This window comes from Emys orbicularis, chromosome 1, assembly GCF_028017835.1.
Source record: "Emys orbicularis isolate rEmyOrb1 chromosome 1, rEmyOrb1.hap1, whole genome shotgun sequence".
Classification (NCBI taxonomy): domain Eukaryota; kingdom Metazoa; phylum Chordata; order Testudines; family Emydidae; genus Emys; species Emys orbicularis.
The window spans coordinates 261,001,131-261,015,561 of NC_088683.1; the positions used below are offsets into that span (position 1 = coordinate 261,001,131).

A 14,431-nucleotide genomic window follows, 5' to 3' on the forward strand; every position below is an offset into this window, starting at 1 on the left:
AGTTTGCTTTTTTAAACACCTAGGAAATTACACACACACAAAGCTACATTAAAAGACATTAAGGTTGCAAATTCAAGCACTCAAAAATGAGGAAATGAAAGAATTATAGTATCAGAGGGATAGCCGTGTTAGTCTGGATCTGTAAAAAGCAACAGAATTATAGTTGCCTGCACAATCTTATCTTACCAAATCATATGCACGGGGGGGTTGTGAATGAAGGTTGCATGAACAATTTTAATTCTGGAATTTTCTAACTTTGGAGTGCTTGATTTTGCAACCTTAACATTCTTTTTATATAGTTTTCTGTTAGTATTATATTTTATACACACACACCTGCTATTTTTTATTATTATATACTAAGTGCTAGCTATCTCCATCTGCCCCTGAAGTCATAATTTATTTGCATTGGAATCACAACAGAGGCAGGTCTTGAGGAGAGACTTGTTGGAGGGGAAGAGAGTGGCCTTATGAACCATTTTAGGAGTGGTACATAAATGTTTCTGTAAGAAACTGGAGAGGTGCAAAGATGGGTTGATGTGGTCAGAGTAATGGGCAAGTAAGATTATTTTAATTTCCCCACATGCTTAGAATAGGATAGATGTGTGGCTGAGTTCTGCATTGTGGTTTGGCTTACAATACCCCTTATTATTTGCTCTTCACAAATGGATTTTTGTTCACATAAATATTTGAGGAATGGCTGTTCTTAATTTAAATACTGGACCTTACATATATACAAAAGAATCCACATGTGCAGTGTATCTGTATCTTGTATTCATTATTCACTAATCAATAAATGTTAGCTTCTTGTCTGAGAAATTTTTCATCTAGTCAAAGAGCAGAAACAATACCATGTGACTTACGTAACCAATCACACCCCATAAAGAATAATCAAAGTGAAGAGTTTGAGAACAACCCCCCGGTAGAAAACTTTTCAGCCAAAATGTTTGTGGATAACAAGTACATGATGTGCAACACGGATCAGTTTGTAAATGATTCACACAGAAAAAATAATCTAAATTAGAGACTCTGCTTACAGCTGATAGTTCAATGAGCTGTAGTGCTAACATGGTGATGTTTTATTCACTTCTAATGTGTCTCATGGGAGTATTGTTAGGTTCTTTTCTTTTTTTCTAATAAAAAGCTCTTCAAGAGCCTTGCATGAAAGATGCTAGAGCAGTATTATTCTCAGCTGCTGAATTGCTCAACTCCAACAATTTCTTTTCAGGAAAACACTTGAGATAATATACTGTTTACTTTTTCTCCTTATTTGAATTGCAGGAAGAGGGCTTGCCAATGAGACACATTTCAGTGTTAGAACATATTGGCCAGCATGAATATTTTGTTTGAAGACAATGATTTTGAATAAAACAATATTTATTAATCAATATATTTGTCTGAAAAATGTTTATAACTGGGGCTTTTGTGTGGTATCTTTCCCATAGAAGTCTTCCAGGGTTTTCAGAGCAGACATTTCCAGGTTTCATGAACGATTTTAGAGGTTTTATTTTTTGACCTTTTTCATTGTGTTCCATTGTCACCTTTCAGACGAGAGCATTTTCTAAATCTCATGATTCACCTGTCTTTTCTCCTTTGCCTTCTTCACATCTCAAATTACTTTTCCCTGTTCATATTACTTATCTTGCTTTGTTCACTACTAATTTTAAAGAAGCCTTAATGCTTATTTGTGGCTTCACTTTTTCTGTCTGATGTCACACTGTGTCTTCAGTTCAAACTTCTATACTAACTATCAGTTTCTCTCTTTAGGATTCTACCTGCTGTTTCAAAGCAGAAAAAAATTCCAACAGTTCTATCCTGTCTGTTCCCAGAGGAATGCAGCTGTAAACTAATTACCACTCCAGTTTGCTAGCATAAATTGTGACAGATCATACTCTATTTTTTGCAAAAACTGGACCTTATTTAGAGTTGGTGTCAGTGGAGTTAAATTACTTAAATGAAGTAACACTCACATCAGAATGTAGTTCTTTACTTTTTACATTGTGACCTTTAAAGGCCTTTATTTCCAGAGTTCAGGTAGGACTTTAAACACCACCACCTTAACATTTAAAGTACAAGACATATGTATTATTCACATATCTGGAGTAATAATAAAAGACTTGTTAGGTACATTAAATATCTAATATTAGCCAAGGGCCAATATACTCAAACAATTTCTTTTAGCTTATTAATTGAATAGAAAGTTCTGTTAAAAGTAGGAAAAATGTACATAATGAGACTAAAACATTTATCTTGCACATGTACCGTGTGGAAAGGTATAAAGCAACAGTAGTCTAGAGGTAGCTAAAACAATTATATAAATAACAAATGCTTTTTTCCTTTTTTGTTATAGCAGCTTAAGTGTGTATACATTCTCATTGTACTGTAAGCAGAAAGATATGAGTTTGTTTTCAGATATACAAGACAGAGTTCAAATTGTGTTGCCAGTTCTAACAAACCAGTGCTTTGTTTTCTAAGATTAAATGATGATGATGCATTTTGGATGCGCAATTCTCCTAAAGGCTCAAGCCCAAGACACAGAAATATAAAAAGAATTCTCCTATTTTCTGCAATAAATTACACAGTAAATGTGTCTGTCTGCCATGTGTCAAAGATGGAACCAGCAAGCTGCATAATAATTTGTTACTCAGTTCTAGTTTCACCAATTTATATCTGAGTCATCTAATTGACAATGCAACTAAATACCATGAAAGGAAGTACTTTCTAAGTATTAATATTTAATTCAGTCTAACAGGGGAGGGATAGCTCAGTGGTTTGAGCATTGGTCTCCCAAACCCAGGGTTGTAAGTTCAATCCTTAAGGGGGCCATTTAGAGATCTGTGGCAAAAATCTGTGAGGGACAGTACTTGGTCCTGCTGTGAAAGCAGGGGATTGGACTCAATGACTTTTCAAGGTCCTTCCACCTCTATGAGATAGGTATATCACCATATAATAAAAAAACCACACATAAGGATCATACCCCATATCAGAGTTTTACTGTCACAAATTTTACTGGAAAACATTGTGCCTAAGTAAACAGAAGGAACCTGTATGTGAAATGTAAGTAATAATAACATCCCTTTGAAATGTATTTTATCGGTCAACTTTAAACCAGATATTTTTAATGCGCCACTGAAGCTTTGCTTTAAAATCAAACGTAGACTTCATTCTAAATGAAGATTTTGCTCAAGAAAGGGGACATATTGGCATTCCCAAAGGCTGAAGTCCTCTCTTTATAAAACAAAATGAGACATACAGTCACACGGAAAGCTTTCACACACTTCCTAACCAAGACACGTCTAACCTGTTCTGGAGTGAAAGGGTAGACCTGTGTACGTCAGAAGTTTTCCTTTGTGTGTGACTGCACAGGACCCCATACTTTCAGATCTGTTCTGTCAGTATTGCAGTGCAGAACACGTTGAGCACCTCACAGACTTAGCCTGTCATTCACCCTGTGCCTCAATCCTGAAAGATCAACTTGGCAACCCAACCTGCACCACGCTGGCAGTGACCAGTGCTTCAAGCTATTTGTGACAGGGTACAACAGCACTCCCTAGCCCAGACCCTAAAGAGTTAATGCTGCAATTAAACCTGAACTGCTAGAGGGAGCAGGGGAAGTATAAATGGCTGCCTAGGAGACAGCAAGGATGAAACATCTGAGTGTGAGCTGGAGCCCTGCTCACAGGTCTGTATGTGGAAACTGCTGGTTGTAGTTGATGTTTGGGTATTTCTTACAGTTTATACTCTTCATAAGTTCTCATAAAGGTGTTCCTGAGAAGAAGGGCATACATCTAACTGAAGGCTGCCTGCCTGTTGTATTTCATAGGCTGGGAAATCAGTGCACCAGCCCCCCCCACCACCACCACCAAAACCCTCATGAAGCCCCCACTGATTAATGACATGCTCAATCCCCCTCATAGATGACAAAACCATCCTAAAGCCTCCCTAGCTACCAAATCTTCCCTAACACTCAAATATACTATGCTGCTTGCAGAAGTCTGCCTCAGCCCCACACATTTTGATCTTCACCCAGAGCCCTGTAAATCTCAGGGATGCCCCTGTATGCACCACATTCTCAATGCCACTGATGCACATTACAAAGACAGAACTAAAACTAAAAGAGCTCTAATGAGAAGACAAGCAGAGAAATCAAGTTATTTCAGTATGTGCAAACAACAACTGCAGCTGATACAGATGAAACAGAGGGGAACTGATGTGCACTATGCACAGATTGTGAATGATGTGAATGAAAGAGAAGCAGATGGAAGGGATCAGCAGAGATGACTGTAACAAGGCAACAAAATTATATAAAGAGGATGAAAATTTAAAGATGTGTTAGACTGCATTCATTCTTACCATAATTGCTATATATTTTAATGAAAACTAGTGATTGATGACATTGTGCCTGGATTTTCCGTCACCACTCATGATCCTCTCCATCTCCCTTCTTATTTTTCTCCCATTCCCCCTTTGTCAATTTCCTAAAGTGCCACAATTTTCCTCCCAGTATTGTGAGAGGAGATAGAAGTTTAAGATGCACTGTACAAAAGATATAATGAGGCAGAACAAATATAGCACTGTTGATATATTATAAGGGCAAGTTCCACCTGGATGGGCATCAGACATGCCAAACCCGTGAAAAAAATGCAGAAATTGGGCTTGTTTTTGGCTTAATTGGCTTGTGAGTTCCTTGTTGGCTAGTTTTTGGCTTGTAACGTGTTGCTTGTTAGGCTTGTTGCAGCCAGGGCCGGCTCCAGGGTTTTGGCCACCCCAAGCAGCCCAAAAAAAAAAAAAAAGCCGCGATCATGATCTGCGGCGGCAATTCGGTGGGAGGTCCTTCGCTCCGAGCTGGAGTGAGGGACCGTCCGCCGAATTGCCGCCGACTAGCTGGACGTGCTGCTCCTCTCCGGAGTGGCAGCCCCAAGCACCTGCTTGCCAGGCTGGTGCCTGGAGCCGGCCCTGGTTGCAGCTTGTTGCTTCTTTTTTTTTGATCAGCTCCCGGCAAGCAGGGGCAAGGGGGAGGCAAGCAGGGGCAAGGGGGGAGAGATTCAGGTGTGCACAGCGGGCCCACCACAGTCCCAGACTGCTTATTTACCATGTGAAAGTTGGCAACTGTGGTGGGCATGCCAGGAACGAACAAGAACACAAGGAGTTCATTCCACTGAATTTCTTTGTGGGGACAAGGCACAGTGGCAGTTTCCAATCTTGTCTGAACACAAGCACTTCACAGAGTGAAGGCCTCTAGAGTGCTAGCTTCCCCAAATAGTCAGACAGAGTGGGAAGTTCATGGCCCTGTCTGTGACTATACTCTAACCAATGATGGTTGCCAGACTTAGAAGAGAGCAGATACTGAACTTTTTCAAGGAGGGCACAGAGACCACATTCTCCCTATGCTCTAGGAGGCACTGTGCCCACTTGAAGCACGATGCTTCCCAAAGCTCCCACTGGGCATTGGAGTACCACTTCTCCTCTCAATTCAGGGCTGTGCATTAAATGAAGCCTAAAGTAAACTGGAAGCACCTCCCCCAAACATAAAGAATGTGTTAAGCATGGTCCCCAAACATGATATCCTAGTGAATGTGGGTGATTGTAATGCAAAGATTGGAAGTAACAATGATAGTTTGGATAAAATTATGTGCAAGTGCGGCAAAAGGGTAAATAATTAGCAGAAATCTGTGGTGTGAATTACCTAGTGATAGATGGAACAATATTTCCTAATAAAGAAATTCATAACATGACATGGAACTCCCCCAAATGGTACTACAAAGAACCAGGTAGATCACTTCTGTATTTCAAGAAAGCTTTACAGCTTGTTGGCAGATGTACATGGGTACACAGGAACAGGTGTGGGCAATGACCATAATCTTGGTATTGCTAAACTAAAGGTCAAGTTAAAGAGGAAGAAGAAAGTTAAAATAAGACCACACATCAACAGTGTACAATTTGAAGACCCAAACACAAAAAGTGCTTTTCATCTTGAAATGAAGAACAGGTCAATGGTTCTCCTGGCATGAACAGAAGAAAACCAAGACACTGATACTTTGTGGGAAACCATCAGAAAGGGTATCTAGAAAGTGCAAAGACCACTCAAATAACAACGAAATATAAAAGGGGAAAATGGATTACTAATGCAGCAGTGGAAAAGAGACGTGTAAAGCAAAATTTATCAGTGCTAACACATGTGAAGAGAGTAGCAAGTGGCAAGAAGATAGAAGCTCTTGACAGAGAGGTAAAAAGATGTGCTGGAAGAGATAAAAGGGCATGTACTGATAGAAAATATCAAGACGCTGAAGATGCTAACCAAAGATTTGACCTTACAACTTGAATCAAATAGTTAAAAGGAAACTTTACCAGTATTGGAGCCCTATTAAAGTGCAAATGCAAGGACTCTTAGTAGAGGAGAACAAAGGAAAAGATAGCAGAGTACTTTCAGGCTGTTTTAAATAGACCAAGACCAAGCAAACTACTAGGTATTGGTGATGAAGACTACCAATAGAGCTTGATATTGATTTGAGAGTTATTATAATGGAAGAAGTTAGAAAAGCCATCAGTAAACTCAAAAATGGCAAAGCAGCTAAAGAGGATAACATTACTGAAGAGATGCTTAAAACAAGTGATGAAATGATCTCCAGACTTTCCTTGTGTTTTTGGATAGAATATGAAATGAAGGAAAGTACCCAAACCAGTGAAAGAGCAGCCTTATAGTAAAATTGATAAGGAACGGTACCTTACCAACTGCAGTAAGTGGAGAGAGATCACGTTACTCTCAGTGCCTGGGAAAATCGTATGCAGTGTCATCAAGAAACAAACAGAACTTCAGGAAGGAACAAGCAGCTTTTAGACCAGTGAGGCCATGTGAAGACCATATTGTTTTTCAGACACATTATAGAACACAGTGCGGAGTGACAAGCACTTCTTGTGATAAATGTTATAGATTTCCAGAATGCTTTTGAAGCATACACAGAGACAGTCTTGGGAAAATTGTGGCATACTATGGACTACCAGCAAAAATAGTTAGAGTTATCAAGCATCTATGTGATAATGACAAATGTGCAATCAGAGAAGGTGACAGTATTAGTCATTGGTTTGCAGTGACCACTGGAGTAAGGCAAGGGTGTATTATGTCCCCACTGTAATTTGCACTGGTCATTGATGATGTCATGAAGAAAGTAACCATAGAAGAAAACCAAGGAATTTTATGGACAAATGATGAAGCACAATTGGATTACCTTGCTTTTGCTGATGACATTGTCCTGGTTAATTCAACACATTGCTTAATGGAAGAAAAGACCCAGCTTTTGGCCCATACAGCAAAATAAGCTAGTTTGCTCATTGACAAGGGAAAAACAAAATATATGACTTTCAATGTCCCCAAAATTATCATTAGAATGGCCGAAGAAACACTAGAAGTAATAAATCATTTTACCTGTCTAGGGAGTGAGATGTGCAATGTTAGTGACACAATGCCAGATGTTAGGCAATGAATATCAAAAGCAGCCAACAACTTTCATAACCTTGAAAATATTTGGAAAAGTAGCGTGATTGGTACTGTCACAAAAATACAAACTTTTAACACAGGCACCATGTATGTCCTCCTTAATACAGCAGAGTCATAGAAATCTACAACAAAAATTGATAAGACAATAAATTAATTCCAAAATAAATGCCTACAGAAGAGCTACAGAGTCCATTGGAGAGAGTGTTTTGTAACATCAGAAATTCTAAGTAGAGTAAAACAACCTAACAGATCAAATATGGTAAGATGACAATGATGGACATATTTGATGCCACCAACACAATTTCCACAGCAAGTGATACTATGGACACCACCTGGAAAGAGAAAAATAGGGCAACCTAGAGAAACATTATGTAGAATAATAGAGAAAGAAACCCAATCCTTCAATTTTACACTCAGAAGCCAGTTAATAGACTAGCACAAGACCAAAATAACAGGAGAATAAAGAGCAAAGATTAGTGGATAATGCACAAACAGAACTCATAGGAGAAAATGTATTTAAATTATGGTATCTTCAGCAAATTAGGGAATATTAAAAGGTAAAAAGGAAGGAGAATATGCACCTAATATGATGGATGTTATTTAGCACTTCAGGCCTTCCCCATATTAAATCTTGTTGTTAAAATGAACAATGGAGAAGGGAGTTTGTGTCCACAGATTCAGGAGAAACCTCTCTGTCAGATCTCAGATACTTTAGTCTTTTTGCTCAGCTTTTCCCTCAATCTCAGAATTTTTTTTTCCAGGGACTTCTAGAAATACTTTGAATATAAAAATGAAAAACCTCATGAAATGTACCATAGATATTGTAGCTAAAGAATATTTAGAGTGTGTGTGTGTGTGTGTGTGTGTAAAGTATGGAAACACTCTTTACAAATCCCTAATCTACCGGTTGGGAAGGAATTTTTCCCCAAATCAGATTGGCAGGGACCTTGTGGGGGTTTCACCTTCCTTTCTGCAGCATGGGGCACAGCTCACTTGCTAGGATCATCTGGGTATATCTCATGTAACCAATTCCCTGCCATTGCAGGGGCCTCATGTATTGGTGCACCTTATTCTCGGTCTGTGGCACATAAGAGCTGAGTCTCCTGAGGCTGTAATAGTTTGGACCAGTTCTGGTTACTGAGGGAGTGTCTGTGTGGTGTTTAGTGGCCTACGACATACAGCTCAGACTAGATCATTTGATTTTAAACTCTGTGACAATGGCAAGTAAACACCACTGTTTTAGTATCTCCATAGATGGCCTTGTCTCTCATTATGGGACTGCCATTTTAATTATAGTCCCCAGCGGAGGTCCAATAAGTAGGACTGAATAACTCTCCTTTTCCAATATAAAGTATTTAGAAAACATTTTTATGTTCTGATTAAAGATTAGCTATGAACTGAGATGGATTTAGATACCACAGTGATGAGATCTAAAAATAAAAATACACAAATCATAGCTTACCATAACTTTAAAGCTCTCTAATTACCAATGTTTTCTATACCTGCAAAGTTAATTGTTCCAATACTACTTTGAATCATCAGATTGGGAAGACAGTAGCATTCAGTTTCATTTTTAACTGAGCCTTTAATTATATGTAAAACTCTTGATTTTGTTTCTATGTAATTAGAGGCAGTTATTAGAATATTTTCTGCATTCCATTGCCAGTTTCGTTTAATGCTAAAGTCAGATGGCATGATTCAATGGAAAACATCAAGAGAACATCTTAGGAATTCATCGATAGAATGGAGAATAGTGCAAGGCTTCTAGTAGTGGTGGTGCAGGGGAGAGGCTGTATTGTGTTGTTCACAAAATCACAAATTGAAGGCTGTGTGAACTTACTGTAAGTTCAAAAGACCAGACTTTCATGAGAATGTATGGCACTAATCAGAAAAACAGCAGAGAGATTAATTTATGTATGTAATTAACTGCAGAAGTCTGATTAACAAGTGACTGGGCACAGGCTATTGGAAAAATGCATCTTGGTAAAGGATTTTGACGTGGGTCTAAATCCTGAGTTTTGTTTTACTGACTGAAAGCTGAGCACCGACTTGGCCTGCTGTGAATTATTTTGAAAACACAAAATGGATAGCATTAATCCTGCTGTGTCAACCAGGCCTTAACATACAAGATTAGGATAAATGTGTAAAAGATGAAAATGCTTTGTGATTATACTGCTCATTTTTTTTTTTTATTTAGTGAAATTTGCAGGTTCAGGAAGCTGGGTTTTAGTATGGTTTGTATGAATCCCACAAAATGGTTAATCATCTCTTCAACAATTGACAGGTAAGTGGCCTGTTCTCAAGGTATGTTCAGCGATTGAAAGTTTTGATATATAAAGCTTTTTTCACATGCATTCGAAGAAGTGGGCATTCACCCACGAAAGCTCATGCTCCTATACGTCTGTTAGTCTAGGACTCTTTGCTGCTTTTACAGATCCAGACTAACACGGCTACCCCTTTGATATTTGATATATAATGTTATCATGTTTTATTGCTTTATATGTTGTCATCACCCAATAAGATACTATGGAGATTCTCTGAAAGCCATCCTAACTGGTCTCTCTAGCTTAGGGAACACTTCAACTCGCCTATTCATGTAGTTAAGCTTTTTATTAAAGAAGTTACTTTTTTCTCAACTTCCTCCAGGCCTGAATAGTGTTACTCCAAAAATAGCCTTTTGCTCAGAGCATGTCAGGGGGTGGGAGAGTTGGAATCATGCACTCTTTTCATACAGCTCTTGTCATTTCACAGAAAGAGCAGAACCTGGCATCACTTTCATTCCCGGTGATTGAGCATAACTCATGCTTCCCAGATTACCATATATCCTTTCTGTAATGTTTCCTTTTTTCAGTTGTCATTTTGATAAAGCCAGTGGACTGTTTAAATAGTTTGAGATGCCAATTAAAAATAAAAGATCTCTAACTGCAGAATGAGTGCACCTTGGGATGAATATATCACAGACTGGGTCTACGTACACATTACAGCTCAAGTCGGTATAAGTTATGTCGCTTGGAGTATGAATAAGCCACCACCCTGAGTGACGTAAGTTACACCAACCTGAGCTCCAGTGTGGATAGCACTGTTGCCAGGAGAGCTTCTCCCGCCGACACAGCTACCGCTGCTTGCGGGGGCTGGAGTAATTAAGTTGCTTAGAGCAGACAGTTTGTTTACATTTGCAGCTCCCAGTGGCCATGGTTCGCCGTCCCGGCCAATGGGAGCAGTGGATTACCCTGATGGGCCGCAGGTTGCCCACCACTGGCTTAGAGCATCTGTACCAGCAGCATACAGCGGCTCAGCTGCATTGGGAAAAGTCCTAGCCCTATTGAAATCAACAGGAGTTTTGATTTCAGAGGGGCCAGAATTCCACTGAGTTCCAATCAGAGCCAGCTGTATCACTGTTTAATTTTTTTTCCTACAACAACCTCCCACCACTCATCCAGAACCCTGGTCTTTATGATAAACACTGATCTACATTTTGTCATACAAAGACACTGTTCCATATATTTCCCTTGAATCTAGAAAAATTGAAATGCATCTAGCAAACCTCTTTGAAATGAGCACCAAAATATTTGCCATTTATATTTATGTATTTCTCTTCTATAAGCAAAATAGCACACAGACAACCTGACTTGGGGGCAAGAGAACTTTTTAATGAAGAGCCATTGGAACTGGTAGTATAATAAGTAGAATTCATTCTGCTGTATAATATGCATGCTGAATGCAACTTTAGCCAAAGTTCTTGCAGCCCCAACTGTTTGCATAGTGCAGTGTAATGAGGATTCAAGTGGCTCATGCAACTGGCAAACACACATTAATCTAATTTTCCAACAAGAAAGTTCTTGAAATGTGAAAAATCCTCCAAGCAACAGGCAAACAAGATGATGGAAAATATCATGATATGTGAACCACTGGAAACACCACTGATTATATTTGTATAACTACACATTGTATATCATCTTCTTGTCAGTTTAACTCAACTTTTCTCCCACATGTCCATTGGCAGGATGCTTTGACTTGGTTTAAACTATGATGGATTTCTTCGTTTAAGATCAGATTTAAGTAATGTATCTTCACATTATTTCCTTTTATTTATTTCTGTTTATCAAATATGTCTTAGGCTTTATGGCTGTCATATACATAAATTGCTTTAGACCTCACTGCAATGTGAATGAATGTAAGTGTAACAGAACTGACATATTCCAGCCAAAATATTGCTACAGATATTGCTGCAGCTATGATACCTAAGTTTGGAATTAAACCGGTGAATAACAAAGTATCCCTGATATACAGTTGCTGTCATCTGTCATTAAAAAATACAAATCCATGTAAGATAGTCTATCAATGCAAAATGAAAAGTTTTGAAAGTTGTAAAATTTCATATAAGTGATTTCCATTGAGAATAGGTGCATGATCAATATTTTACAGTCTGTAAAAGAAGACAATCACAATAGCCCGAAGCTATGCTCCTTGCATCTGAAAGGGAAGCATAGCAACTACAAGTAGTTACTGCTGAATTTTGTAAATTCAGATTGTATCTGGATTTGACATGCCAAAATTGTTTGTTTATTTAAGTGGTTTATCTACTAAAGTACCCTAGGCTGCTTCTCTGCACTGAACTAGCATTCTGGTGTCTCTATATAAATGGAGAAAAGATCTCAGATGGCTACTATAGGAAACAATCTGTTGGTTTTCCAATTTCTATATATATTAATGAGATGCTGGGTAAGATTCACACCTAGTCAGGATTATTGTGATTGCACCCAAACCCCTTCCAAAAAAGCTCCTTTGACTTCAGTGCGGACTTATATCAGCTGAAGAGCTGGCCTCTTGTACCTCTCCCCGCCCCCAGAAAGAAAGGAAAAGAAATCTAAAATAAGAGCTGACTTACCATTTTCTTCCAAGTATGTCAGAAGGATGCAGCTGGATTCCGTCCCTTCCATGGCATAATCAAGAGCAATGTTTCCATTAACATCCTGCAGCAGCACATTGGCCCCAGCCTAAAAGCAATAGTTAAGAACATTTTATATCTTTAGATCTAAAAGCTACAGGTAAAAAAAGTTTGCAAAAGTTGTGAGTACAGAAATACTAGGGCCAATTTACTGTTTCTATAGACAAATATGTAAAACTCAGGGGGCTTGGATCATTTCCAGAAGAAGTTAGGCACATTTCTTTTGTTCTGGACAGCATTTTATTTCACATTGTGGGTTCATTTGAAAATGAAGCTCCAAATGAAAAGTGTAGACAAAACAAAACAAACAAAAACCACCTCTGTCACAAGGTTTAAACAACGCAGTACATTACCTAAAGGACTGATGTCCATATTACTACAAATCCACTCAAAATTTGGCATAAAGACAGATTGCTTAGGAGAGGCCTAGGACTGATTATCTTGTGCGGATGTGAGGGGGAAATGATGCCAGAATTATGAAGCCACACACTTCCTAGGTGGTAAGAACCATGGGAGAATTTCATATTTTCCATGTTAAGGAGGATTAGTCACAAGTTGCAATATGGTGGTGTGACAGACCCAGACCAGTGGGGTACAGGAGTCTGGTAGAGGGCAAATATACTGGTCACTGGATGAGTAGTTTTCTGTTCCCTGAATGACCAGACCAGGGGCTGCACTAGAGTAATCAGGAACCTGCTAGAACCAGTTAAGGTAGGCAGGCTAATTAGGACACCTGGAGCCAATTAAGAAGAAGCTGCTAGAATCAATTAAGGCAGGCTAATCAGGGCACCTGGGCTTTAAAAAGGAGCTCACTTCAGTTTGTGGTGCGAATGCGAGGAGCTGGGAGCAAGAGGTGCAAGGAGCTGAGAGTGAGAGGGTATGGGGCTGGAGGACTGAGGAGCACAAGTGTTATCAGACACCAGGAGGAAGGTCCTGTGGTGAGAATAAGGAAGGTGTTTGGAGGAGGCCATGGGGAAGTAGCCCAGGGAGTTGTAGCTGTCATGCAGCTGTTACAGGAGGCACTATAGACAGCTGCAGTCCACAGGGCTGGAACCCGGAGTAGAGGGCGGGCCTGGGTTCCCCCCAAACCTCCCAATTGACCTGGACTGTGGGTTCTCCCAGAGGGGAAGGTCTCTGGGCTGTTCCCCAACCCACATGGTGAATCTCTGAGGCAAGAAAATCTGCCAATAAGCGCAGGACCCACCAAGATAGAGGAGGAACTTTGTCACAGTGGCCAGTCTAATCCTATTTTTACAAGAGATTTGTGCTATTCCATAAAAAAAATGATAATTGTATCACTGAGGAAAGCCTGATTGCAGTAAAGGGTTCTGTATCTTCTTTTAGAAAACATAACTTCTATTCAGTTTAAGTATTTCTCCCTGTGGCTTTATATCAACAGCAACTGCAAAACAAGAGTAACTTCTATTACATTTAGTTACTTTTCCTTGCAGCTTTCATAGAGTTTAAGGCCAGAAGGGACCATTAGATCATCTAGTCTGACCTTCTGTATAACGCAGGCCATAGAACTTGACCAAGATACCCCTATAGTTAGCTCAGTGACTTTAGTGAGACTAAAACATTTCAATCTTCAGGAAACTAAATTATTATGTGCCACAGGCAGAGAACAGGAAAGGCCAAGGTGCCACCAATCCCTGAGGCCCCTGCAATGGCAGGGAATTGATTATGTGAGATATGCCTAGATTATGCTAGCAAGCAATCCATGCCCCATACTGAAGAGGTAAGTGACCCTCCCCCGCTCCCTGCAACTCACCAAAGATCACTGCCAAACTGACCTGGGGGGAAATTCCTTCCTGACTCCAAATGTGGTAATCAGTTTGACCCTGAGCAAGTCATACCACCCAAGCATCTAAGAAAGAGGATTTTCTGCACCGCCTCAGAGCCCTAGTATGCCCTGACTTGATGCTCTATTTCCAGCTGTAGCCAATCCCCAATGTTTCAGGCAAAAATAAAAAATAAACAACCCAAAATAC

General features: G+C 39.5%; 1 protein-coding gene across 1 annotated transcript in view; it reads right to left on the bottom strand.

The window, feature by feature from the left end:
* Window positions 1–14,431, bottom strand: part of MYO16 (myosin XVI) — a 468,353-nt gene that overhangs the window by 366,554 nt on the left and 87,368 nt on the right. Inside the window, exon 4 of the mRNA XM_065418712.1 lies at window positions 12,381–12,489. Within this exon, the coding sequence (XP_065274784.1) occupies window positions 12,381–12,489 (109 nt within the window). The remainder of the gene's footprint in view (window positions 1–12,380; window positions 12,490–14,431) is intronic.